Here is a 25,416-nt window from a genome sequence, read left to right as displayed (position 1 = left end):
CCGCCCTCTTGATCACAGGTGTGGGGCAAAGCATGAAGCAGCATACTTCCGCAGGGACTCGGAGCCACAATTTCTAGTTTTTCCAAGTGGGCGTGTCGGCCAAGTGCATCTTGGAACTCCGAGTTCTCTCATCAAGTAAGTACTGTATCGTAGCGGTTGCCGCTTTCATGTTAAAAAATTCAATCACCTTGTAGGTTTCTCCGTCAGTAACGGATGTGGTAGTGCTGTATTTCTCCCTCTGTTGGCAGAAAACACAAGGCTCCGTATCAAGGGTATAATGACCCGATGGACACCACTGCATGCGTGGGGGGGCTCACCGCGACCCTGGCAGGCCGCAATTAAACATCAACACTAGAGCACCAAGCTTGGTGAGCCACGCGTCTTGTGTGTAGATTTCTTTCTGCGAGGCAGCACTGTCTCCATCAATCACTGCTTTGAAATTCGTCTGCCCAATTCAAAGTCCTTACGCGTTTCGAGGGTCCCGCCCTCTTGATCACAGGTGTGGGGCAAAGCATGAAGCAGCATACTTCCGCAGGGACTCGGAGCCACAATTTCTAGTTTTTCCAAGTGGGCGTGTCGGCCAAGTGCATCTTGGAACTCCGAGTTCTCTCATCAAGTAAGTACTGTATCGTAGCGGTTGCCGCTTTCATGTTAAAAAATTCAATCACCTTGTAGGTTTCTCCGTCAGTAACGGATGTGGTAGTGCTGTATTTCTCCCTCTGTTGGCAGAAAACACAAGGCTCCGTATCAAGGGTATAATAACCCGATGGACACCACTGCATGCGTGGGGGGGCTCACCGCGACCCTGGCAGGCCGCAATTAAACATCAACACTAGAGCACCAAGCTTGGTGAGCCACGCGTCTTGTGTGTAGATTTCTTTCTGCGAGGCAGCACTGTCTCCATCAATCACTGCTTTGAAATTCGTCTGCCCAATTCAAAGTCCTTACGCGTTTCGAGGGTCCCGCCCTCTTGATCACAGGTGTGGGGCAAAGCATGAAGCAGCATACTTCCGCAGGGACTCGGAGCCACAATTTCTAGTTTTTCCAAGTGGGCGTGTCGGCCAAGTGCATCTTGGAACTCCGAGTTCTCTCATCAAGTAAGTACTGTATCGTAGCGGTTGCCGCTTTCATGTTAAAAAATTCAATCACCTTGTAGGTTTCTCCGTCAGTAACGGATGTGGTAGTGCTGTATTTCTCCCTCTGTTGGCAGAAAACACAAGGCTCCGTATCAAGGGTATAATGACCCGATGGACACCACTGCATGCGTGGGGGGGCTCACCGCGACCCTGGCAGGCCGCAATTAAACATCAACACTAGAGCACCAAGCTTGGTGAGCCACGCGTCTTGTGTGTAGATTTCTTTCTGGGAGGCAGCACTGTCTCCATCAATCACTGCTTTGAAATTCGTCTGCCCAATTCAAAGTCCTTACGCGTTTCGAGGGTCTTACCCTTGATACGGAGCATTGTGTTTTCTGCCAACAGAGGGAGAAATACAGCACTACCACATCCGTTACTGACGGAGAAACCTACAAGGTGATTGAATTTTTTAACATGAAAGCGGCAACCGCTACGATACAGTACTTACTTGATGAGAGAACTCGGAGTTCCAAGATGCACTTGGCCAACACGCCCACTTGGAAAAACTAGAAATTGTGGCTCCGAGTCCCTGCGGAAGTATGCTGCTTCATGCTTTGCCCCACACCTGTGATCAAGAGGGCGGGACCCTCGAAACGCGTAAGGACTTTGAATTGGGCAGACGAATTTCAAAGCAGTAATTGATGGAGACAGTGCTGCCTCGCAGAAAGAAATCTACACACAAGACACGTGGCTCACCAAGCTTGGTGCTCTAGTGTTGATGTTTAATTGCGGCCTGCCAGGGTCGCGGTGAGCCCCCCCACGCATGCAGTGGTGTCCATCGGGTCATTATACCCTTGATACGGAGCCTTGTGTTTTCTGCCAACAGAGGGAGAAATACAGCACTACCACATCCGTTACTGACGGAGAAACCTACAAGGTGATTGAATTTTTTAACATGAAAGCGGCAACCGCTACGATACAGTACTTACTTGATGAGAGAACTCGGAGTTCCAAGATGCACTTGGCCGACACGCCCACTTGGAAAAAATAGAAATTGTGGCTCCGAGTCCCTGCGGAAGTATGCTGCTTCATGCTTTGCCCCACACCTGTGATCAAGAGGGCCGGACCCTCGAAACACGTAAGGACTTTGAATTGGGCAGACGAATTTCAAAGCAGTGATTGATGGAGACAGTGCTGCTTCGCAGAAAGAAATCTACACACAAGACGCGTGGCTCACCAAGCTTGGTGCTCTAGTGTTGATATATATATATATATATATCTATATCCAACATCACAGGAAACCCATTTGAAGTAGAGCCACACGAAGGGAAATTTTCGCTCACATTTATTGGAGGACAGCCTGCCAGCAGGAACCAACAAGGACAGCAAAGTTCAATGCATCTACGCCAGACGCGTTTCAGGGGTAAACCTTTCTTCAGTGGCGTTTCTTGCTGAATGACTGGAAACGTAGCTGAGAGCATGGTTTTAATTTCAATCACCTGCCCCAGTGGGCGTGCCCTTTCTCACGGCCTTGTGGGCGATTTCAATCACCTGCCCCAGTGGGCGTGCCATTTCTCACGGCATTGTGGGTGATGTAGTGCTCTGTAATAATCAGCAAGAAACGCTACTGAAGAAAGGTTTACCCCTGAAACGCGTCTGGCGTAGATGCATTGAACTTTGCTGTCCTTGTTGGTTCCTGCTGGCAGGCTGTCCTCCAATAAATGTGAGCGAAAATTTCCCTTCGTGTGGCTCTACTTCAAATGGGTTTCCTGTGATGTTGGATGTAAAGGCGGCCCTTACCCGGTCGCGAAGAGGAGCCCACCGCGTATTGCGGGTCTTTGATAGCACCAGGAAGGCGCTTCTACAGTAGGAACGAAGGTGAGCTGGAGCCCTTACAGGGAGGGAGCCAGTTCGAAGCTCCGGTTGTCAGCCACAAAGCGGGGCAGGTCCCGCCTTGGACATTTGTTCAATAAGTTGCAATAGAGACTGAAAGAGTGCACCCACTGGGGATTATTACAGAGCACTACATCACCCACAATGCCGTGAGAAAGGTCACGCCCACTGCGGCAGGTGATTGAAATCACCCACAAGGCCGTGAGAAAGGGCACGCCCACTGGGGCAGGTGATTGAAATTAAAAGCCGTGCTCTCAGCTACATTTCCAGTCATTCAGCAAGAAACGCCACTGAAGAAAGGTTTACCCCTGAAACGCGTCTGGCGTAGATGCATTGAACTTTGCTGTCCTTGTTGGTTCCTGCTGGCAGGCTGTCCTGCAATAAATGTGAGCGAAAATTTCCCTTCGTGTGGCTCTACTTCAAATGGGTTTCCTGTGATGTTGGATATATATATATATATATATATATCTCTATATCTTGTTAACTGTTCACCGCCAATATTTGCCACTCTCTCCGCATCGGGTTCTTCCAGTTTGCGAGGATACACTTGCGAAGCGAACGCCTCAACTTCTGACAAAAATGCTGGGCATTCCAGGCTTTGTAATTCATTCAATTAAGGTTTTTAAGAATCTGCATACAACCCTCCAAACTGACAAATGCGTTTTGGCTTCCTGTCCTTCACCAATGTCCGCTACCCCTGCGATTGTGATATTTAACATCCATCAAATTGATTGGAAGATTACGGAGTCAATTTCATAAAAAAACGGACTACCTTCAAACATGTTTAACAGAATATCACAAAACGGGTGGCCATTTCGAAGTATCTAGTGTTCCCATGCAAATCTCATAATTCACACATATATTTATATTTTCCAAGAATCCATAGGGAAGAACCAACCCCCTCTCACCTGATGGTAGAGAATGATGGACCCCCGTCTCTTCTCCGAGGATGACACCCTGCAAGGGATGTCAGACTGCTGCGTGTAAAAGATTCAGCATGCCGGACCCCGTGTCAATGTGGAAGGAAGTCTCCTCTAATTTTCTGGGGAAAATAAGGGTCTTATATACTAGAGTGGTGACTCCAGGGTTTCTTCTAGAATATATATGTTTTGAAAACAATCATAAATGCTTTTCCAAACAAATAACCTTATACAGAATAATTATGCAGTGCCTGAGGACATGTTTATGTGCGTCAGGTACAGGGATTATTATAAACTACTAAGAGCCTGGTGTTGAAGAGACTGAGGCAAACTACTAGGTAAAAGGTCACCTATACTGAACCGTCATTGTCATGTAGATCGGACAATATGTGTAAAAGGGGCCATACATGACAGGACTATCCTAAAGGACATTACAAGGGGAGGACTAAAAAAAAAAAAAAAATTTTTTTTTTAAACGTACCTGAATCCTCCCGCATCGCTGCTCTTTTGGCTCTACTGCGGCCAATCCCGACACTGCTTTCAAAGCTTGAGAGCAGCATCCGGATTGGCCTGAGCTCCCTTGATTTGCGCTCCCAGGGAGACTGAGAGCCTGAGCCTACTGTCCCCAACCCGGCAATGCAGCTCGGGTTGGAGACCGCTTCAGTGCATATGACGGTTTGGCCGTCTTGAGATGGCCGACCGATTGTCATGCGTGCTAAAAGCAGAGCCTTCAACTCTCTCTCACTGCCTGTCATCCTGTGGCACCACCTCCAATACTACAAGGTAGGAGATAAAATAGAACGATAGCAAACATGGTTAACTATTGGTCTATTTTTCAAATTTTGCAGCGGCTGCTGCTGGCGGGGGGGTGATGCTCCTCTTCCACAGTCACCATTGCTCTAAGGAGAATGATACAGCTGGTAGTAGTGTTTAATCATACTTTATAATTGATTATGTTTATATTTTTTTTAGGAAATGGACAAGACACTACAAGATGGTGCAGTCAACTTTCCATTTCCTTATGAACCTTATTCTATTCAAAAGGATTTTATGGCTGCCCTTTATCGTGCTTTAGACACCGGAAAGATTGGCATCTTCGAGAGTCCTACTGGTACCGTAAGTGCCCGTTTTCCTCTTCTACTTCCGTTTTGTCCTGCTCCGCCGGCTTCCAAACTGTGGAGTACAGTTGCCACCGTGCTCTAATGTAACAATTAAAAAGAAAAAAGTAAAGCTGTGGCTGGTCACACGCACTCCCACTCACTAACACTTCAGTTTCAATTTCTTTGCACTAAACCTTATGAACTTGTTCATTTGTTTCTGATGCATGCTTTCCCTGGATTTTCTCTCCTTGCATGCAGTTCAGTTTTTCATTTATGTGTTTTGTTTTTTTCTCCAGTTTAGTTCTTCTTCATGATTCATAGGTTGTTTTGGACTAACTTGAAGTAGTAGATGCTTTGAAGATTAATCCTCTCAGCACCTGAACCTTCTTGTCCTTGCTTGTTTTATGTAGTGGCACTACTCCCATACACATTGCTTCCAGTTTGACAAAAAGGAGCTGGGCATTCCTATACAGGGGCACACATCAGATACTAGCATAGGAACAGTTAATTATACAGTCTTTGAAAATGATTAGCCAGGTTTCAATGTAATGGAAACCCAAACGTTGGAGATGAGAGAGGAGGGATGTATTCACTTGGAGACTGTGAGACTGAGCAGATCCTGGAATCGACAGAAAACACAGTTGCTAAACTAGAAGAGATAACTTAGACCCTACTGGTTGCATAGTGATTATTTACAGGATTCTAACAGTGTAAAGGAGGAATTACTTTTAGCTGGTAATCTGAGAATATTTTGTTTGCTCGAAGAGTGTCTTAAGGTGCAGGCCCTTTTACAACCGGAATAACGTTGAGCTTTACTCTCTCCCCTCTGACATGAACTGGGTATTTACGTTACTATTGCAGGGCCGATTACCCTAAGACTATCTCATTAATTCAATGGCCTGAAGCTCCTATTCGGGGAACAAAAGACTAATGGTTTCCTTATTTGTCAAGATAGAGAAGCCACCGCATTTTTTTGTTAAAAAAAATATAAGCAAAAAAAACCCTCAAGTGCCTCATGTTCCCATTACTTGAGATTAGTTTCAAACTTACATTGCATAGAGTACTTTGGAGAGAGAAAGCATGCGTAGGCTGGATCTAGCGACTGCCTGGAGTTATTAGCAGCTTTGTGCCCAGATGATTATCATTGAACTGATGGGGTAAGGAATCGCTTGTATTTGTTCAGATTGAGAAATAAAAGGAACATTAGTGGAACATATACATGTGGAAAATGGGACGAATTATTATGGTCGCCTTGAAGTGTATGTTCATTGTATTGCAGCCTGTCGTTATTCTCTTACGTATGCCATCTTTTAAAACTCCTGAAACTAGTTGCACAAGTGTCGTGTGCTAGACCCCGGTAGAATAACTGAGGTGCATCCTGACTGCGGCATCTACTTCTGTCATAGTTCAACAGTGGTGAGACTTAGCAGCACCCATGATAACGAGGAGTACTACTCGTGCATTGCCCCGGTTGAATTAGCAGCACTGGACACTCCTGTAATAGTTGAGCAGTACACATGCCTTATATACTCCCCAGACATAAGTAGTGCTGTGGTGCTATGCAGTCCCTTGGCATGTTTTGAGAAACATCAATACCATAAATGAGCTTCAATAATATGGTGGCTTTACTGGCAAAATTTATCTTAAACATGTTTGTCTTTTCATATTATATAGTGAAGACTACCGTTTATGTCTCAAAGACCTACTCTAAAAACAATAATTAAAGAACATAATGAAAAATATTATAGCTAGCACTAAATATTCTATTGGTTACGTTTAATACTCATTCAGTTTATTTCAATAGTCTATTTCAGAATTCTACATGCCCTTTATTTTCTATCATCATTGTATACCCCGTCCGCTATCTCCATTCTTCTTCTTGATGAAGAAGCATTTATTAATATTTAGATGCTATGCAATATGATAGTATATCATTATACTCCCAGTCCCTCCCCACATTTTAGGGAGGTCTATTGAGTGTTTGGCATAATTATATATTTTACAAGATTTTCCTTTGCATGATCATTGTACCATTCTTCGCGTGTATTCTCAAATGACTCTTTCCCTCCAATTTCTTCTTGATCCACCACGTAGAAGTTCCTATGCCCACTTTGGCTACAACAGCTTATCTCCTAGCTAACAAAATTGATGTCAGTGCTTTTGAATCAGAAGTTGCAATAAATCCGGTCGTACATAGTGTATCTGCCAGTATTTTGAGTGAGGAACCTTTTTGTCTATCCTGTCAAAAGTATTTTGGGCTGAATGGGGCTCTAACCAACATTGACATGGTCTGATTCGTTTAGTCTCTTTGTGCAACCTAAGGCTGTTACTAAAAATGTTTTCATAGCTGCTTTTAAAATTCAGAACACCAAATCAAACAACTGATGATATATGGCCCAAAACAAGCCAGACCCTGCTCCCAATAGGGCAGAATGAATAAATAGAAGTTGATGATGCCATCACCAGTCATATCAGGGGTGGTGATTGCAGGCTCTTCAAAGCCTCATGTCAGCTAGCTTGATACCTCATCATCCACAGAACTGATCTTGCAAGTGAATCAAGCTTCACAGACTGCATTAAAAACAGGGGAAGTGGGCATGGATGTAATCTTCGTGTGCCAAGACTTTAAGAACACAGTAAAGATGTGTAGGAGAGTAGGGTCTGCTTTCTATGTTCACCCACACTTTTTGCTTTTGCTTTACTGGTTTTCGACTTAGATGTGGCTGTGGGCCTGCCAATCAGACCCACAGCCCTGCTGTTCTCTCTCTAAATTAATACTATGTACTTTAGGTGCATAACCCATTTGGATAGGATCACCTTATTGGCCCCTGTACAGTGTACCCTAGGTACCCAGGGCATAGGTGTACCCTAGGCCTACCAGGGGCTGCAGCATGTATTATGCCACCCCTGGCCTGGCCTTCCATTTTGACACAACTGGTTGATCACTCAGCTGGGGCAAGGTTGTGTAATCACCCCTTGCTTAGGTGTAGTATTCCTATACCTAACTTACATATAGACCCATGTGTACCTATCAGTCACTCCTATGGCAGGCCTTAACAATCCTGGAGGCAGAGTGCTTGGTAACATGTGAGATGGTGCTCTAGCATGAGCTGAGCCTGTCTGCAGCTTTCGGAACGATGTCCTTATAGCTGTTCTATGATATAGCCTACCATATACTCTTAAAGTGCCTTATAATCTTAGACGGTTATGGTAACTATGGTTTGGCTTTATCGAAACATGTCGTGTAAGGTGTCTAACACTGTGGAATAATACCCCCATACCATTTCTGGACATGAGGATATTATTCCCCCCTTCTAGAGGGAAAGACATGTTAAAATCATACTTCACTGTTAGCCTCTGACCAAAGCCTCAGCATCACAAAATGGATGCTGCTGCCACGACACAAGTCTGACCTCCTGCAGCTGGGAGTGATCCCAGCCAGGGAGGCCTGGACAATAGGTTTCCTGCTTGAGGAGGTGCTAGCACCTCCCCAGACAGCCTTTAGTGTATTGGGGCAGGGTGGGCTGAAAGGAATGAGACATGCCTGGGGCACACAAGGTGTTCCTTGCATAGTCCAGTTCAAACCGGCGCTGGGGCACTCCAGCCCCAGCTCTGGCGCGAAACTGGACAAAGGGAAGTGGGTGTAACCACCCCCTCCCAGGTCCCACCCATAAGGCGTGACCTAGCAGGTATCCCAGCCCCCCAGATTAGTATAAGAGTGGGAGTTGGGCCTCAAGACTTTAGATTATCCTGAACCTGCAAACTTGAACAGAAACTCTGGACCTTCGACATTCGACGAAAGAAGAAGACTGAAGAATCTCCCTTGTGGCCAAGGAGTGGCTACCCTGTGCAAACAGGCACCATCAAGAGACTACCCTTTGCTTTGCCCAAGTTCTACGAGGAACCGACTGCAGAGCCCGACCAGAGCCTTGACTTCCAGACTTCTCCGACCCTGATCCACATCCACAGCAGAGCTGAGATCCGTGGAGGCGACGAGCAACGTGGGACCGGCTACCTGGGAAAAGTGGCTAGTATCTTCAAACGCAGCTTCTGAGGCACCCTCGAAGTTGTGCACCGGAGATTGAGAAGCCCCAACCCCAAGCACCATCTGCACCGAAGATCAGCCCCCCACACTCCACGAGTTCTGCGTGGGGCCCTTCAGCATTTTCCTGCTTGCCGCGTCTGTCCGGTTGCTTGCCCGCTGGCTAGTGGCCTTTGTGACGACGCACCCTGAAATCTTCATCGCTGGTTTGGCTCCTCCAGACTGGCTCCTGCTCCTTTGAAAAAGAGAAGCATCCCAGACCTTCCTGGTCTGCACCAGAAGCAAGTCCTCAGTTCTGCGTGGGCTCCGCTTGCCAAGGCTTGGTGAGTCCTAGTCCAACTTCGACGCCGCCGACAGCAAGAGCCTTCGTGGGACAGCTCGCCTCCTGGTCCTGGTCGTCCTCGACGCTTCCTGGTCCTCCTGGCTGCAGCGACAAGCTTCACCTTCACCTGCAATCTTCACGACATCGCCTGGTTCCTTCCTGATTCCACGTGGTCACTGGCTAGTGACCTTGACTCTGTCCCTTCTGCTTGCAGGTCTCCTCTCTTCTTGATCCCAGCCTTGGGATCCACCGGACACTCTTCACTGACTGCCTGTCAGCATCTTTCTTCAGGCATCCATAGGAGTCGACGACGAAAACCGACGCAACTTCACCCCTATGCACCCGCAGCCTGTGGGCTAGGTAACTTGGGTACTCCGGTGCTCATCAGGATAGTGACTATCCTAGTGTCTAGTTTTCCAGTCTCGACTTCCTAGCTACTCCGGAAGTGTCCTAAATCTATCGATTTCTAAACTGTACTATTGCTAGTGACTTTTACGCATTACGCGTGAGTGTTTCCACTCTGCACACGAATCCCGTGGGCCTCCCACTTCCTAACCTTTGGTAGTATAGTGTAGCCCCAGCGATTCCCTAGGCCTAGGCCTATCCTATTTCCGTGACAGTGGTCCTTATACCACTTACTTAGTATATGGTTTGCGTGGCCCCTAGGGCCTAACTGTATTACTTACCTGTGTGACTTAATGTATGCTTAAATAAGACTGTGTTGTACTTACCTCTAATCTCATAAAGAGTGCTGAGGGTTTGACTAGAATAAATACACTTTATTTTATATATATATATATATATATCTGTTGTGGTGTCCTTTCATTTGGTATTCAAGGGATTATATATGGTATCACAGCTGGCTTCACATGTCATTCAGAGTTTAGCCTAAGACTGCTCTTGTCCATGCTACCACTAGGATAGCTGGTCTATAAGGTTGACTTTACAACCAATCACCATAAGGGTATTTGGACTGATATAAGGTGTACACTAGAACTAGTGACATCATACATCAGGCCAACTTCTCACAAGATGTTACAGAGAAGGAAGGCCACATCTCAGAACTAAAGGACACAGTGAAGAAGTTCAAATCCATGGTGCAACAACTGACAACCTCTTCCAGAGAATTGACTAAATGAATGGATGATGTGTAAAGGTACTCCTGTTGCAATACTCTAAGATTCCTGTGTTTCTCTGAGTGGAAGGAGCCAAGCCAGGGACGTTCCTGTAAACATGGCTGAAACAAAACGTATCAGAAGACAAACTTTCCACCTGTTTCATAACAGAGAAGGCATATCATGCACTGAGTGCTAGGCCCCTACTTGGAGACCAGGTTTGTCACCTCATTTCCTGTTTCGTAAACTATACAGATAGAGACATGATACTGAAGATGGTCAAGGGAAAGGGAGACATTGCCTTTGAATCGCATTAAATCCTGGTTTTTCTTGACTACACTAGACTGGACCAAAGACCATGCGAATCGGGTGAACACATCAAACAACTTAAATATGAACTGTTCCTAACGGGCCAAGTTCAAAGTGACTTTTCAGGTTAAATCAGGTCTTTTGTGACACCTGAGCAAGAGTTTATAATATATAGGAAAGCCACATATACACTGTAGTATCTCACCATGAGATGTGAATCTCTTGTCCTGTGATGTTAATGGACACTTGAATAAAATCAAAAGTGTCAGTCTTGCAAAATGCTAAGAATTACAGCACTGATTTACTACTCATGCTCCAAGAAAACAATCTAGTAGGATATAGATGAGATTTTTATTTTTAATCTGATATGGTTTTAGTCAAATCTAACATGCAGAATTCACAAACTGCTCAAAGGGAGTTGCGATACTGCTAAAGAAAACATTCTCTTATAATATAATCTGGACATCTGCAGAGAGACAACTTCATTATATAATGATAGCTCGAAGAGTAAATGGAGAAGATACCGTGGCTTGTCTGAACACTTATGCACAACTTCTGCTAACATATGAATTCCTTGAAAATTTAGGCCCAGTTCTTATGGAAGCCCTGATTGGTGGGTGTAGGAGGATGACTTATTTAAGTGATGCACTTTGCACTAATACAGGCAAGCCTTATGGTTATTTAAGTGGCATTTGATTACCATTGAAAGCTCTCAAAGTGGTAGTGGTGGAGAGCAGCCTTCAGGTTTATCTTGAAGGAGTGTAAAGCAGCTTGTTTTACCAGTTTAATCTGTAGTGTTGGTTTAAATGAAAAGAAGCCAGACAGTGTGTATACAAAAATACTTCTATTTATTACACAACACTCACTAACACATTGGTATATCTCCTAACCGGAGATATCAACACAATGCACAGGAATACTTAAAAAGCACTCTGGTAAGTAGTACAAAATACAGTGGTCGTCAGGGGGAGACCCAACCATATACTAAGCAATTGAAATGCGATCTGAAACGGAGGACGGGACTTGGACCAGAAGACCCAGAGGAGTCGGGGACACAAGGAACCACCCAAGGCGAGTACCCAGGAACCCCACAGAGTCTGGAAACACCACCATGTGCTCAATGGAAGTCAATGGAGAAGTTGTGGTTGCAGTTTTGCAGATGAAGGACCCTTTTCAGAGGACCCTGAGGATTTCCCTTGGAGGACGGAAGGTTGGAGAGCCACCCCACCTGTGGATGCCCCGGGAATAAGGTTGCCTACTCCGGGGGTATAGGGGTGACGACAGTTTGGAAACCTCCGTAGACGAAAATGGAAGACTTGGAAGAAAATGTCTCTGGGGAAGAAGTCATGTGGAATCGAAGGGTGGATTCTGGAAGTGAAGAAGCTGCAAGCAGAGGGGACAGGGTCTATGCCACTAGGAAATGACAGGGAGGCACAAAGACACAATGCCCACTGATGCCGGAAGGTTTAGAAGAGTCGACGGTGACCATGTCGCAGCAGCTGTGAGGACCAGGCAACGCTGAGGAAGACCAGGAGCAGTGCACGAGCTGTCCCTCGTCGGATGTCGGTGACTAGGTGATCGGTGTCCGGTGGGAGCGCCAACAAGCTTGATAGCCACAACTGATGTGTAAATGTACAGGAAGCAACATTGTGACCAGCAAGGTCCAAGGGACTTGCCAACAACATGAAAGTCGGAGTAGGCCCGAGCAAGCAGGGGAGCCCACTGAAGCAGTGGACCCACTCGCTGAAGGCACAGAAGCCGCAAGAGGTCCTCGAGAAGCTCACCAAAGATGAAGGGCAGGGTGCAGAGGATGCAGTGAGGACGCTAATCTTGGAGGGAAGAGAGGCTGGAGCTTCTTGTAACCCGAAGATCTCTGGAGTGCAAAGCCAACAAGCCTTGGCAACGGCAAGTTGACACGTTGTACAGGTGTTTGGTCCTAGCGGTTTTGACGAGGGATACTGGCCTCCAAATTGCAGAGAGCACAGGTCAGGCCTCGAGGGAGTTGCAGAACCACCACCTGTGTTGCTGAGCCTTGGGAAGTCCATGGGACCACAGGAGCTGCAGAGTGGTCAGCTTTGTTGCGGTGCCTGCAGATGCAAGTGAATGACTCCTTCCCTCTAAGGGAGATTTCTTTGAGTGTCCTTGATGCCCACAGGTCTGTTGACCACACAGAGACAGACGACGAAGAAAAGACCAGGAGCAGCAGGAGTCTTTCTTGATGCTGTCTCTGTTCCAGTCGAAATCCAATTAAGTCCAAGTGTCCAGACAGTCGAAGAGTGACGTAGTTTCAGGCTTGAGTCTTGTCCGACGAATCTAAGGACCCACCCACGGGTAAGCCCTTACACGGATGGAACAACTCAAGGTTCCCTCCCAGAGTAGGGGCTGGACAGACTGTAGAATATTCCCATGTCCTTTGTCCTGTTTCACGCTTAGGGCTTCCTGAACTGGCTCAAACTGAAGTATCCAATGAGGGCACCAAAGCAGTCTGGTGGCGCTGGCAAGCGCCTCCACCCCAGCCCAATACACTAAGTCAAGTCTGAGAGGTGATCACACCTTTCTATGACAGGAAACCTATTGTTCTACATTCCCCTGCTTGAACTTGGCTCAGCAGCAGTAGGGCAGAATCGTGGCTGTGGTTGGCAGTAGCACTAGCTTGCTGGCAGACCCTGAAAGGCTGTTGTCTTCAGTAGAGAGGGGTACCAAGGGGAGCCCCCCCTGTACATGGGATCATACTTCTAACACTAGAATTGGTGTTTGTTTAGGATTTCAACATGTTTGATACCAAACATGACCGGACTCGGTGCAGCCACTATACAGTTAACTTCCCATAATGACTGAAGTCCACTTTATGTATTAAAATGGGTGACCACACTTACAAAGCCTGGAGAATTGACTCGGGGTTTGTAGGGGTGTCCTGCTCATGCAGGGGCACTCTCACACTCCTAACCCAGCATTCTGCTCTCAGGACTGAAGGGTCAACCATAGGGGTGACTTTTTATTCTGTTTATTGTATTTCAAAAATAATAATTATAATGATACAGCCATTTATACAGCGCGAAAAGCTATCTCCGAGGAGGTGTCCCGGCACTAAAAAAGACATAGGCAACAGCTCTACCATGCAAGGTAGCTCCAGCACAGAACTAACATAAACAATTTGTGATTGATCAGAATGGAAGAGCATGAGCATTATATACCAAATCAGTGACCTTAATTAACACCACGAGTGACAGGACAAAGTCGTACAGTGCATCAATCTGCCACAGCTGGAGATCTGGCCAGGGCTTGTTGTTGGTGAAATTGGCGTAGTGGTTCCCAAATGTCTTTGGGTTTGGACGACATTGGGAGTTCTTCCGCATACAGTTCCAGATTTTCTTTGCAATACACCATGTCCTTAAGCCAGTGTTCGACCTTTGGTGTATGAGTGCCTTCCCACGTTATAGCAACCCGACGTTTGGCCATGAGCAAGGCAATGCGTAAAAATTTACCTAGAGTCCCTTTCACATTAGGAACATAACATAAGAGACATCCCAACTGTGTACATTGTAGTTCCGACCCAGACATTTCCTGTATATGGTGCACCATCTGCTCTCAAAATTGTGCCACCCGCCCACAATCCCAGGCGAGGTGCAAAAATCAGCTTCCAATTGGCCACACCGCTTCCATCTGCTAGAATCTCGCAAGCCATATATGTGTAATTAAAGAGGCGTGTGATATATCTGATGGATGTACTTAAAATGTATGATTTGGAGGTTGCCATTAGGTGTGAGTTTGCTTGTGAGGTTGCAGATATGTTCCCATTCTGAAAGCGTCGGGGGGGGGGGGGGGGGGGTGAAAGAGTCAGCTTGTCTTCCACCGAGCAAGGCTCCTATCCGGTTAGCTGGTTTTCTCGGCTCGTATTGCCCTATATAGTTTAGTACTAGCTTTCTCTGTGTGGGAGTAGTTAATAGTATCTGTAAGGATTGTAGAGCTGGTGGCTCGGCCGGGTATGTAGCATAATGCGATTTAATAGCTTGTTTAAGTCTGTGGATAGTGAATTAGAAGAGCAATGTAGGGTCAGTAATATACTGTAGCTCTTCAGAGGTGATGAAAGTGCCATCTGGATAAAGGTCCTGCATAGTAACTATGCCTGCCTCCCTGAGCGGTTGCACTGGGCTGGCCTCTTGTGTCACTGACAGTGTGGCATGGTGTGCTAGGGGTAGTGCTGGGGCATATATAGGAAGTTTATTAGCTAGCTGTCCTATGGATTGCCATGCTGCAATCGTTGTGTCTAGTGTATTTATTTCGGCTTTTGGGGTACCTCGCCGTGTGTGAGTAATGATACCATATAGAGGGGTCGGATAAGTCTCGCCGTCTTCAACTGCCACATGAGTGTAGGCATGTGGATTAAACCAGAAATATGCATATTGTGCTTGGGCACTTAAATCATAAATATAGGGGTCTGGTGCACTGAATCCCCCTCTGGCATAGTCGACTGGAAGTGTTGTCTAACCCACACAAGCCTTTTTGCCCCCCAGATTAGCCTGAGCAGAGATGTTCGCAAGGTATTGAAAAAATGTTGTCAGTTTTGTTGGAATATTGGAGAATAGATATAAAAATCGCGGCAAAATGACCATTTTTATAATGCGGTCGGCCAGGGACGGCAGTGCATTCCATCTGTCGACTTGCCGATCAAGTGTGGTACATGCTCGTTCATAGTTTTCTTTTAGAACCACTTCGGGGTCTCGATGGATCCAAACACCCAGATATTTAACTGGGTCTGTGGTCCAAACTATGGGATATTCTATAATCGGCGGATGGGTGATATCTGTCAGAGGTATGATCACTGACTTGTCCCAGTTAATAGTTAGGCCAGAGAACAGTCCAAACCTGATATACTCTCTCAGCACCTGCGCCACAAAACGAACGGGTTCCCTAATGAATAGAACCATGTCATCAGCATAAAGGGATATGCCGACTGGCCGATGATTGAAGTTTAGGGCCGCCTCTGACGAATCACACACCCCAGGGGCTTGAGTGCAATAGCAAACCGCAACGGTGGTAAGGGGCACCCCTGTCGGGTGCCGCGTTTGATTGGGAATGACTCTGACATCAGACCCCCCACCCGGACTCATGCCGACGGTTTGGCATATAATAGTTTCACCCAGTCCAGAAATATTGGTGGAAATACCATCCGCTGCAGGATTCGGAACATGTAGCTCCACTCTATGGAGTCGAACGCTTTAGCCGCGTCCAGCATTACAGCAGGAGCGTGCAGATTCGGGTCGAAGACATGCATCATCGCAAAGATGGTCCTGAGATTGTGAGATGTTAATCGTTCTGGGATGTAGCCAAATTGGTCCGGCAGGACCAAGCAGGGTATCAGAGGCTGGAGTCTGGTGGCTAAGATTTTTGGGAGTATTTTAGCATCAAGGTTAATCAGGGATAAGGGCTGATATGATTCACATTGGTCCATGGGTTTGTCCTTTTTTAGAAGGGTGATAATTAAAGCTTGACGAAGGGACGGTGGCAAAGTACCAGATTTGTGCCCTTCAGCGTACATTTCTAACAAGTATGGTGTAATAATATCTGCATTTTCTATATAAAATTCGGCTGTAAGGCCATCTCGCCCTGGCGCCTTTGCATTCGGTAAAGCACATATTGCCGCTCTTATGTCTGCCTCATCAAGTGGTTGATTTAAATAATCATGGTGACCGTCTGCTAACCATGCACAGGCAATGTCCTCCAAATATTCTGCTGTATCGGAGTCCGGCGCTGTCCCCTGTGACGTGTACATTGTAGCATAGTAGCCTCAGAATTGTTCCACTATTTCCAAAGGATTGTAATATTCCGCCCTCTGAGAGTCAGTTATTTTATCTATCTGATGATATTCTGCATGACATTTGAGTTTTGCAGCTAGATTACGGCCTGGTTTCCACCCTTCCCATATATCCTGGCTACATGTCTGCGTGATGTATAGTGGATTTCGGAGTCTGCTAATGTGTCATATTCCAGAACTAACTCGTAGATACGAGAGAGTGTGTCTTGGCATGGGTTAACTGTGTAGTCACTCTCAAGGGCCGTTAGCGTGGTCTCTATCTTAGTGAGTTGGGCTCTAATATCTTTTAGAATGCTGGCTGTGGTGCTGATGCATACCCCCCGTATCGTCGCCTTAAAGGCCTCCCACAGGGTGGCAGCACTGTCAACCGTGCCTGTATTAACCTCAAAATATTGTTTTATTGCTTTTCGAATGGTGTCAGCATAAATGGGATCCAATAAAGCTTATGATCAAAAGCGCCATGTGAACGGATGGTGAATTATGGTTGGAATGTTAATAACCAGTCGCATCGGGTTGTAGTCGGAGAGAGTGTGTGGAAGAGTGGTGACGTCAGCGACCCATTCAGTTGCCCCCTCACTCAGGAGCCAGTAACCCAATCTAGACCAGCTGTTATGTGCTGGTGTGGCGTGTGTACCCTCTGTCGCTGTACCATTGCGAAGTCTCCAAACATCGACCAGCCCGAATTCCATCATAGCATTATTAACACTTTGGGCCACTCTAGGCGTACGAACGCCTTGCGGACTGGATTTGTCTAGATTGGGGTCTAGATTGGGGCCCAGCACAGTGGCCGTCTAGGGCCATTTTCTCAGTACGCCATACATTCGCTGGAACACTTCAGGTTCCTCTGCTATATGCCTGTACACATTTATGAGAGTAATCGATGAGTTCCCAAGCTTACCATGAACCATAGTGCAGCGACCCTCGTCAATATGAGGTTTAAGTGGTGTAAATGGGATACCTTTTTTGATCAAACTGAGAATCCCCCTGGCATAAGAGGAATATGAAGAGGCTAACTTAAACCCAGCCCATTTAATTGCAATTTTAGCTTTGGTAATCTTGGTCAAGTGTGTCTCTTGTAAAAGAGCAACCTGAGTGCTGTGGTGGTCCAAATATGCAAAGACTTGGCGGATTTTTGGGGTGAATTCAGCCCTCGGATATGCCACGTTAGACACCTGTAGCCATCACCCATTGACACCTGAAACAACTTTTACTATAGGTGGAGCGGCCAGCTGGCAGTCACCGTACATTGCAAAGTAAATAAAGTCTCCATTCCTCGTGTCAATACAATCACATTTAACAATTCCTGTATTAACAAAATCTGATCCCCCCCCCACCCACTTTAGCAGCCCCAAATTGCCAAAGCCATACCCAATAAACAAAAAATACCCCAACATGTGAAAGAAGATAGATAAAGAGATGTGTGGAACACCCATTTGGGGGGACGTTGCGGCACAGTCAACTCCCTGGTATACAAGGGAAGTGGCCACCGATAAACAAGAATGTGCTTCCCAGATCAATAATTCTGTGTCTTAAAAAAATGTGGTAAACTTATCAAGTTATAGCAGATTATATAGGACTAAATAGATCAGTGAAAAAGATCAGCACACAACAAAGGATATATGGACAACAGCACAATCAAATCTAGCACCATCCCAGTTAGTGGAAACAGATGATCCAATGTAGCAGTAGCTCTGAACTGTGTGTTGCATTGAGTCGTTGATATCGGAGTCCCTGATTGTACCATTGCTGTGAAATATTTAGTGTGTGGAGAGACATGTTTATCAGTCCTCGGTGTCCGAAGTGTTAGGAGACGTTTTCTTTTTGCGTCGGAGAGACTTGGTAAATTCCATGGCCTGCTTGGGGTTAGTGAAAAGCTTGGCCTCGTCATCGGTGCCTAGTCGCAGCCGGGCTGGATAGAGCATGGCATAATGAACGTTTTTGGCGAGCAGAATCTTTTTGGCCGGTTGAAATTCCTTCCTAGCCGCCTGTACCGTTGCCGTGAAGTCTGGATAAAAAGACAGGGTGTAGCCCTGATGAGTAATATTGCCTTTTTGGCTGGAAATGCGGACCACTACATCCCTATCCCTGAAATTAAGCAGCCGGGCGATGATCGGTCTGGCCGGGGCCCCCAGTGGCGGCCGCACCGCCAGGGAACAATGAGCCCGCTCCACAATGAACATATCCGAGAGGTTGTCAGTGCCACACATGTCCCGGAGCAGGTTTTCAACATAGGTTTCCTAGCGCCCTACATTTGTGGATTCTGGCAGACCTAAAATGCGTATGTTGTTGCGCCGGGAGCACGCTTCAAGGTATTTATTTTTGGCTTGAATGACCGCAAGGAGATTCTACAGGTCGGATGTTTTCATAACTGCTTGTTGCAGACCATCATCAGTATTTGAAATGCGTTGTTCTGCCTCACCGATTTGCACCCCCTGTCTGTCAAGTTTGGCTGATATGTGATCCATGCGCCCATTGAGAGCTTCCATATTGTCATTCATCGATTGCAAGCTAGTTTGGATAGCGGTGAGGGTTTTCTCCAGAGCGGTTGGGGCCGTGGCGGCATTGTCCAGTTCTGAATCTGAGGCAGCTGTTTGTTGTTATTTGCCAGATTTGCGTAAATCAAAATTAAAGCGTGGTTGATTCCTGTCGGGCTTGCCCATGTTTGCTGTTATTCGGATCTTTAAAGCGCGTGCCCCAGATCAGTAGGTTCAGGTCGGCGAGTGTTGCCCAACTGTGGCCGGCCCTCCACTCGCCTTGACTTGCCAGAGAGCAGGAGAGGTCGGTGTCCACTGCTATTCATGTCGAGTTGCACACACACTGTTCAAAAGGTCAGTTCTTTCACACAGGCCCCCAACCCCAGCAGAGGACGCCACATGACTAGTCCCTCTCCTCGAGCGCTGAAAGCGACTTTTCCAGTCATTAGATACTTGTGGGACGTACTGTGTGGGCTCTGACTCACTGCACCGCGGATCAGCACCAGGTCAGCCCACGCTCCTATAGTCACAGTGCCTTAAGCGTGTTCATTTATCCAGATACGCAGGGGGTCTGCCAGGCCTACGGCTCATAAGCCATCTGGGGCTCAGTTGTGGCACACCACCAGGTGCGAAAAAGCAGTTTAATATGGGAGCAACTATTAGAGCGGGCAGAGGTAGCGCGATTTCCAATAATGCAGTAAATCGTTCTCACCTGTCCCTCTGCAGCTCAGCATGCGTGTCCTGCCGAGTATCAACTCCCACGCTAGCACGCCCCATAGACTCGCCACAGGCTCGGTTGTCAGTGGTGTGGTATGCGCCGCCGTTCTCCTGCCACTCTGCGCATCCTGGTAGCGAAGGTCTCGGGCCCCCCACAGCAACGTGGCCACAGCAGAACACTTCAGTGCGATCGAAGACTGGGGCAGTGTGCACCGCGGCTCCGCGAAGTGCACTCACCGCGACAGGTCGTACTATCACACTAGGCCACGATCAGAAGCTCTCCATTTGTTTCCAGCACCCTCCGCCTCCTCCACACAACACTGTCCTCACACGGTCGCCTCAGTGTGGTCGGCCCCCATGGCGAATATGATGCGGCTCCGCGGCCCGCCCCCACCGCACCACGCCTCACCTTGACATCCGATCCCAAGCTGTCACTTCTTGCCGATGTTCAGCACCTCTCCCGGTCTCACACTTTGTGCCGCTGTGGAGGTAGGATTCGCAGCGCAAGAGTCTCCGGTGCTGGTGCCCCGCTGCCGGCATAGGCCATACAGCACCCGGGCAAGCGCTGCAGCACGCACACTCACCACTCTGCATCAATAGGCCTCTCAGTCAGCGTTCCCACATATAGGGCTGTCCCGGGACCGCTAACACAGGGACGCTGTCTCCGATCCAGTCGGCGCTGGGAAGACTTGATGTGAGAGGTGCAAGCACTGTTCCATTTAAGCTGCGCGCATGTGCGCGCGCACCTATGTGAATCCGGGCGCGCAGTGTCCTCTTTGAAGCGCGCACACACCACGAGAGGCAAGTATTCATGTTAATCGCAGCGCCGTGTCGAAGCATGATGGGTGCTGCGATTAACATGAATACTTGAAGGAAAGCAGACAATCTGCCCCCTCTGCGCTGTCTTAAGAAAAGTCGTCCAGCAAGCCCAAAAGCACAACGTGTACTTTCATAATCATTAACATACATTAGTGATTGTGAAAGCACATGTGGTGCTGTTGGGCTTGCTGCGTGCCTTTTCTTAAAAGAGCGCAGCAGTTTGCGTGCCTTTTTGAAAGTTTTCATGCTAAGTGCAGCTCCGTGTGTAAGCAGGTCGGGAGCTGCAGTAACATGAACACACTCAAAAAGCCACGCAATCTGCTGTGCGATGTTAACAAAAGCCTCACAAAGATTTTAATTGACTGGGGCTGAATGTGCCCCTCCCCCACCTGGGTTAGGGAACCTCTGACCCCTGTGGGAGTTTTTCTGAGTATCGTATCGTAGGGGGTGGCGGCAGAAGGGCTGCCTGATAGGAGGGGTGCAAGGAGGACAGGTGAGAGGTCTCTCCACCGTAAGTGGTCATCAAGTGCTCACACAATCACTAATATGTATTAGTGATTGTGAAAGCACACCTGGTGCTGTTGGGCTTACTGCGTGGTTTTTCTTAACGGAGCGCAGCAGTTTGTGTGCCTTTTTGAAAGTTGTCATGCTAAGTGCAGCCCCGTGTGTAAGCAGGTCAGGCCTTGCAATTAACATGAAAACTTTCAGAAAGGCACGCAATCTGCCTCACTCTATTAACAAAAGGCATGCAACAAGCCTAACAGCACGACGTGTGCTTTTACAATCCATAATATATATTAGGGATTGTGAAAGCACACGTCGTGCTTTTAGGCTTGCTACGTGCCTCTCGTTGGGAGATAGGGTGACCAGAATTTTAAAGCCAAAAAGCGGGACATTTCATACAAACAGAAAAGGGACAGCACATAGCTGCCAAGATTTCAGATTGCGATATGTGACGTAAAAAAATTACAGTGCAATTATGAGTGACACTTACTTGAGAGCAAAATCAGCCTGGTTCTGTCAGGCTGCAGGGGACTGAGGAAATGAGCAGGTAAGAATTTAATTAAATTATTTTATATCTCCATCCTGGGCTGCACCACACTTTCACAGTTTCTAGCACAGTCTACCAAGGGCCTGCAAGTGACTGGCATGGCAGGCTGTACAGGAAGTAGCATTCATAAGTGCGCTTTCTTTATTTAAATGCCACAGTGCTGGGATAGTTTTAACACGGTCCTCGGTGTGCACAGCCTGCGTTACGGCCGACGTCCTTAGGTCGCTTCAACACCATGTCTGGTATGCGTATGGGTTGGCAGGGTTTACTAGCAACATACTTGACTCGAGGCTAGTTGCACCCCGGGATCTCACCTGTGATTTTTTTAAGATGCCAGCAGACCCCCGCGACAACTCCGCCTGCATGGGCCAGACTGCGGGCAGATGCCATGGTCCAGAACGCGACGACTCATGCAGGCTATCTGCTAAACATGAAGTAGCACCACTCCTGCGGCAGCCGCAGTCTGGGTCGGGTCGCGGGTGGCCATAGGCACATTAGGGCCGCCCGGATCGGCACAACAATGCCTACTGCCAAATGTAAACTGACTGTCATGATGTACGCTCGCACAGCAGGTGAGGAGTTGACCTAACGGCAAGGGCGGTCAACCTCAAATCTGTGGAACCAGGTTCGAGTCTCGGCAAGGACGCACAAAATCCTGTGATTCTGGGCAAATCACGTAATCTCTCTGCGCCTAACAAAAAAAATTAATGTGTCCACAAGTAACGCAACTAGTACTTGTGTAAAGCACTCTGATACCTGATACCTTTGGGTCAAGTTTGTGTTATAGAAAACTCCGTAAAAGAACAAAAAAAGAAAAGGCGATAGGGCGCCTATAGCTAGTAGTGTAGTCGGACTCAATCTATCGGACATTGGGCCAAGGGAAAATCATGCAGACAATAATTTGCCCGCTTTGTCACGTGAGGTCAGTGAAGCTCAATGCGGCGCCAGCCCACTACGGGTGAAGTTTTTACATTGTAGCCCCTGAAGCCAGCCCAAACCTAGCTGAGCCAACCCCCACGTCTGCGTAAGCAGGGCTGACCGGGCGCTGCCAGCTTTCTGTAAGTGGTTCTAATTACCAGCTGGCACTGGGTTTGACATCGGAGAAGGCTTTATAAATGCGTGACTTCGCATTTCAGTTCGGTGATGCGGGCCACCACACTGAAATGCATTAGTCCAGTGGTTCCCAAACTTTTGACTACTGCGGACCCCCATTGAGTCGAAAAAAAGAAACACACGTGTGCACACAAAACAAATACTCAAATTAGTAAGTATTTTAGGGGCATATTTACAAGGTCTTATCACCATGAGAATGTCACTTTTTGCGATGTTCCCATGGCCATAGGGGCTTCGCTTTATTTACAAGGCAGCGTTAAGCCACTTAACATGGCTTAACGCTGGCTTGTAAATAACACCCCCTTTCACCCAATGCTTAGCGTGAAAGGAGTGGGCAGTGGGTGTTGCGGTGGGCGTTCCACCGCAACACCCATTGATTTTGACACTGCCCCCTATTAACAAGGGCAGTGTAAATGGGAGGCAGCACCAAAATTAAGACCAGGGAAAACCTGGTCTAAACTTGGCGAAACAGGGAGAAATGCTTTAATTCTCCTCGTTTTTGAGAAACGCCTTTTATTGTTTATGTTTAGGAAGGTGACCCTTCCTGCACATTAACAATCTTTTAAAAGAATTACATTTTGTAACTTTCATGTGTGCTGCATTAAGCAGCACATATAGAAGTGACAAAACTGCATTTCAAAATTGTTTATATGCAGGAAGGGGTGACCTTGCTGTACATAAACAATCTTCCCCTGCATGCAGACACACTTGCACCATGGTGCAAGGGTGCCTGCATTGGCGCCACAAAGTTAAGTGTAGCGCGAGCGCAGGGGAAACGCAGGACTGCATCATATTCTTGTAAATATAGGTGCAGCCCTGCGTTTCTGAAGTGGCGGAGCGTGTCGTTAAGCCAAGGAGGCTAACGACACTCTGCCACTTCTGTTGTATTTTATATTGAAAGAATTTGCAAAAGATGAAGAAAATTAATGGGAAGGTTGGTGCTGCATCTCCGTGACTAGCTTTTAAAAGGGCCAGACTAGAAACCCAAAGCAGCCCTGGCAAATGTTTTCAGACCAGTCCCCATACGGTGCACACCAAGTGCAGTGAGTGAGCCTGACCACTACAAATGGGGCTTTGGGATGCTCCCCCCGAAAACATTTAGGAAACAATGGTGCAGTCTACAACACAGTTATCATTACTGTTGGACTTGGCCCTTCTGGCAGGTTCACCCCTGAACTTTTTTGCTTTTATTGGTGACTTGGTGGTAATGATTTTTGCTTTCTGCGCACTTTCCCTGTGTCCCAGAGTAAAGTGCGTGCGCCCCCTGAGTGCATGTGGTGAGATAGGCCTGCCCTCCCATAGGAATGCATGGGGAATGTATGTGTCCCTGGTAGTTCCTGATGCGTGGGGTGTGCAGGGTCGAGTCTGATATGTGCGGACTCGTGTGATCGAATGCTTCGCAATGATGTATGATGCGTGATTATGTCATGTGCGGAAGTGCCACTTCTAGGAGTTGGCATATTAGTGTAAAAGGTGTCTGGCGTGTGATTGGCTGGAGCTGGCTGGTGAGCCTGGCTCCAGGAGTCTGGGTGGGTCTGCCCCAGTGGTGAGTGTGAGATTAGCATGCGGATGGCTGGGGAGGAGTGCACCTTGGACCTGAATAGGGCAGGGCTTTCCCCACACAATGCTGGCTCCTCCCCCTGTGGTGCGACTGATGACCCTAGCCCTGCCAGTGAATAGAGTGAGGGGCTGAGCACATCAAGGGTGCTCCCCTTCCAGCTGCGACTGGTTTTCCCCCTCACCCTGAACCCAGAACAAAGGGATTTGGTGTATAAAAGAGGAGCTGTGACCCCATGAAAATGTTCTTGCCCTGTCTTGAATCTACCAGGGGCGTGCTGCTGGTGGGGCCCAGGAGGGACCGCCATGGGGGCTACCTCCCTACTGGAGGGCCCTGTGTGCTGGCCCCTGGGCCCTACCTTGCCCCCTGGATGCCTTCAGGACCTTCTGGACCCTTCTGACTTTCCTTTTACCTTGCCAAGGCTTGATGCTGGCCTAGCGCCCTGGGAGCGCTTTATTTTCCTTGCAGCAAGGTGCTTTTTCCTGGTCCTGAACATAGCGCCTGGAGAGCGCTTTATTCCCCCAGAGAGAGGAGCTGGAGCTGTGCAGCGTTGCGCTGCTACGAGCAAGAGAGGGAATCCCCAGCGTAGGGATTCCCCCATGATGCGTGCCTTGCGGGTGCCCACCCCGCTTATCTGGTTGCCTGGGGTGCGCAGGTGCCCACCCTGCGTCTTCGAGATGGTTGCCTGATCAATACGGGTGCCTACCCCACTTATCTAATTATTTATGGATGCGGGTGCCCGCCTCGCCGTGTACTTTCGGTTGCGAGGGAGCCTACCCCTCTTGCCGCTGAGGAAAAGTCACCGCCGCGGCCCGCGGCAAAACCGGAAGCCAGGCAGGCCCGCCCGTGACGTGGGCGGGGCCTGCACCCAGGCCGGAAGAGGCCGGCGTGAGTTCGTGGCGCGGGGCTCCCATGCTCGAGGGAGAGCCCCGCGTCGCACAAACAGTGAGGAAGAGAGTTTCCCCCGAGGTGACTCGACGAGGGAGGACGGGAGCCCACCCCGCCTCCCAGAGCGGGAGAGAGGAGCCGGGAAGGCGGCAAAGGCCGCCGATGCAGCGCGGGGCTCCCAAGAGTAAAAGGGATGCCCCGCGC

At 48.0% G+C, this 25,416-nt stretch overlaps 1 protein-coding gene across 4 annotated transcripts in view; it reads left to right on the top strand.

The window, feature by feature from the left end:
* DDX11 (DEAD/H-box helicase 11) overlaps positions 1-25,416 on the top strand; it is a 652,402-nt gene that overhangs the window by 10,151 nt on the left and 616,835 nt on the right. For all 4 annotated transcript variants that reach the window (XM_085652300.1, XM_085652298.1, XM_085652299.1 and 1 more), the window contains exon 2: positions 4,862-5,005. In XM_085652300.1, coding sequence (XP_085508426.1) covers positions 4,865-5,005 — 141 coding nt within the window. In that variant the 5' untranslated portion in view covers positions 4,862-4,864. The remainder of the gene's footprint in view (positions 1-4,861; positions 5,006-25,416) is intronic.

Source organism: Triturus cristatus, chromosome 4_1, assembly GCF_964204655.1.
Source record: "Triturus cristatus chromosome 4_1, aTriCri1.1, whole genome shotgun sequence".
NCBI classification, from domain to species: Eukaryota; Metazoa; Chordata; class Amphibia; order Caudata; family Salamandridae; genus Triturus; species Triturus cristatus.
This window is presented reverse-complemented; position numbering and strand designations above follow the sequence as displayed.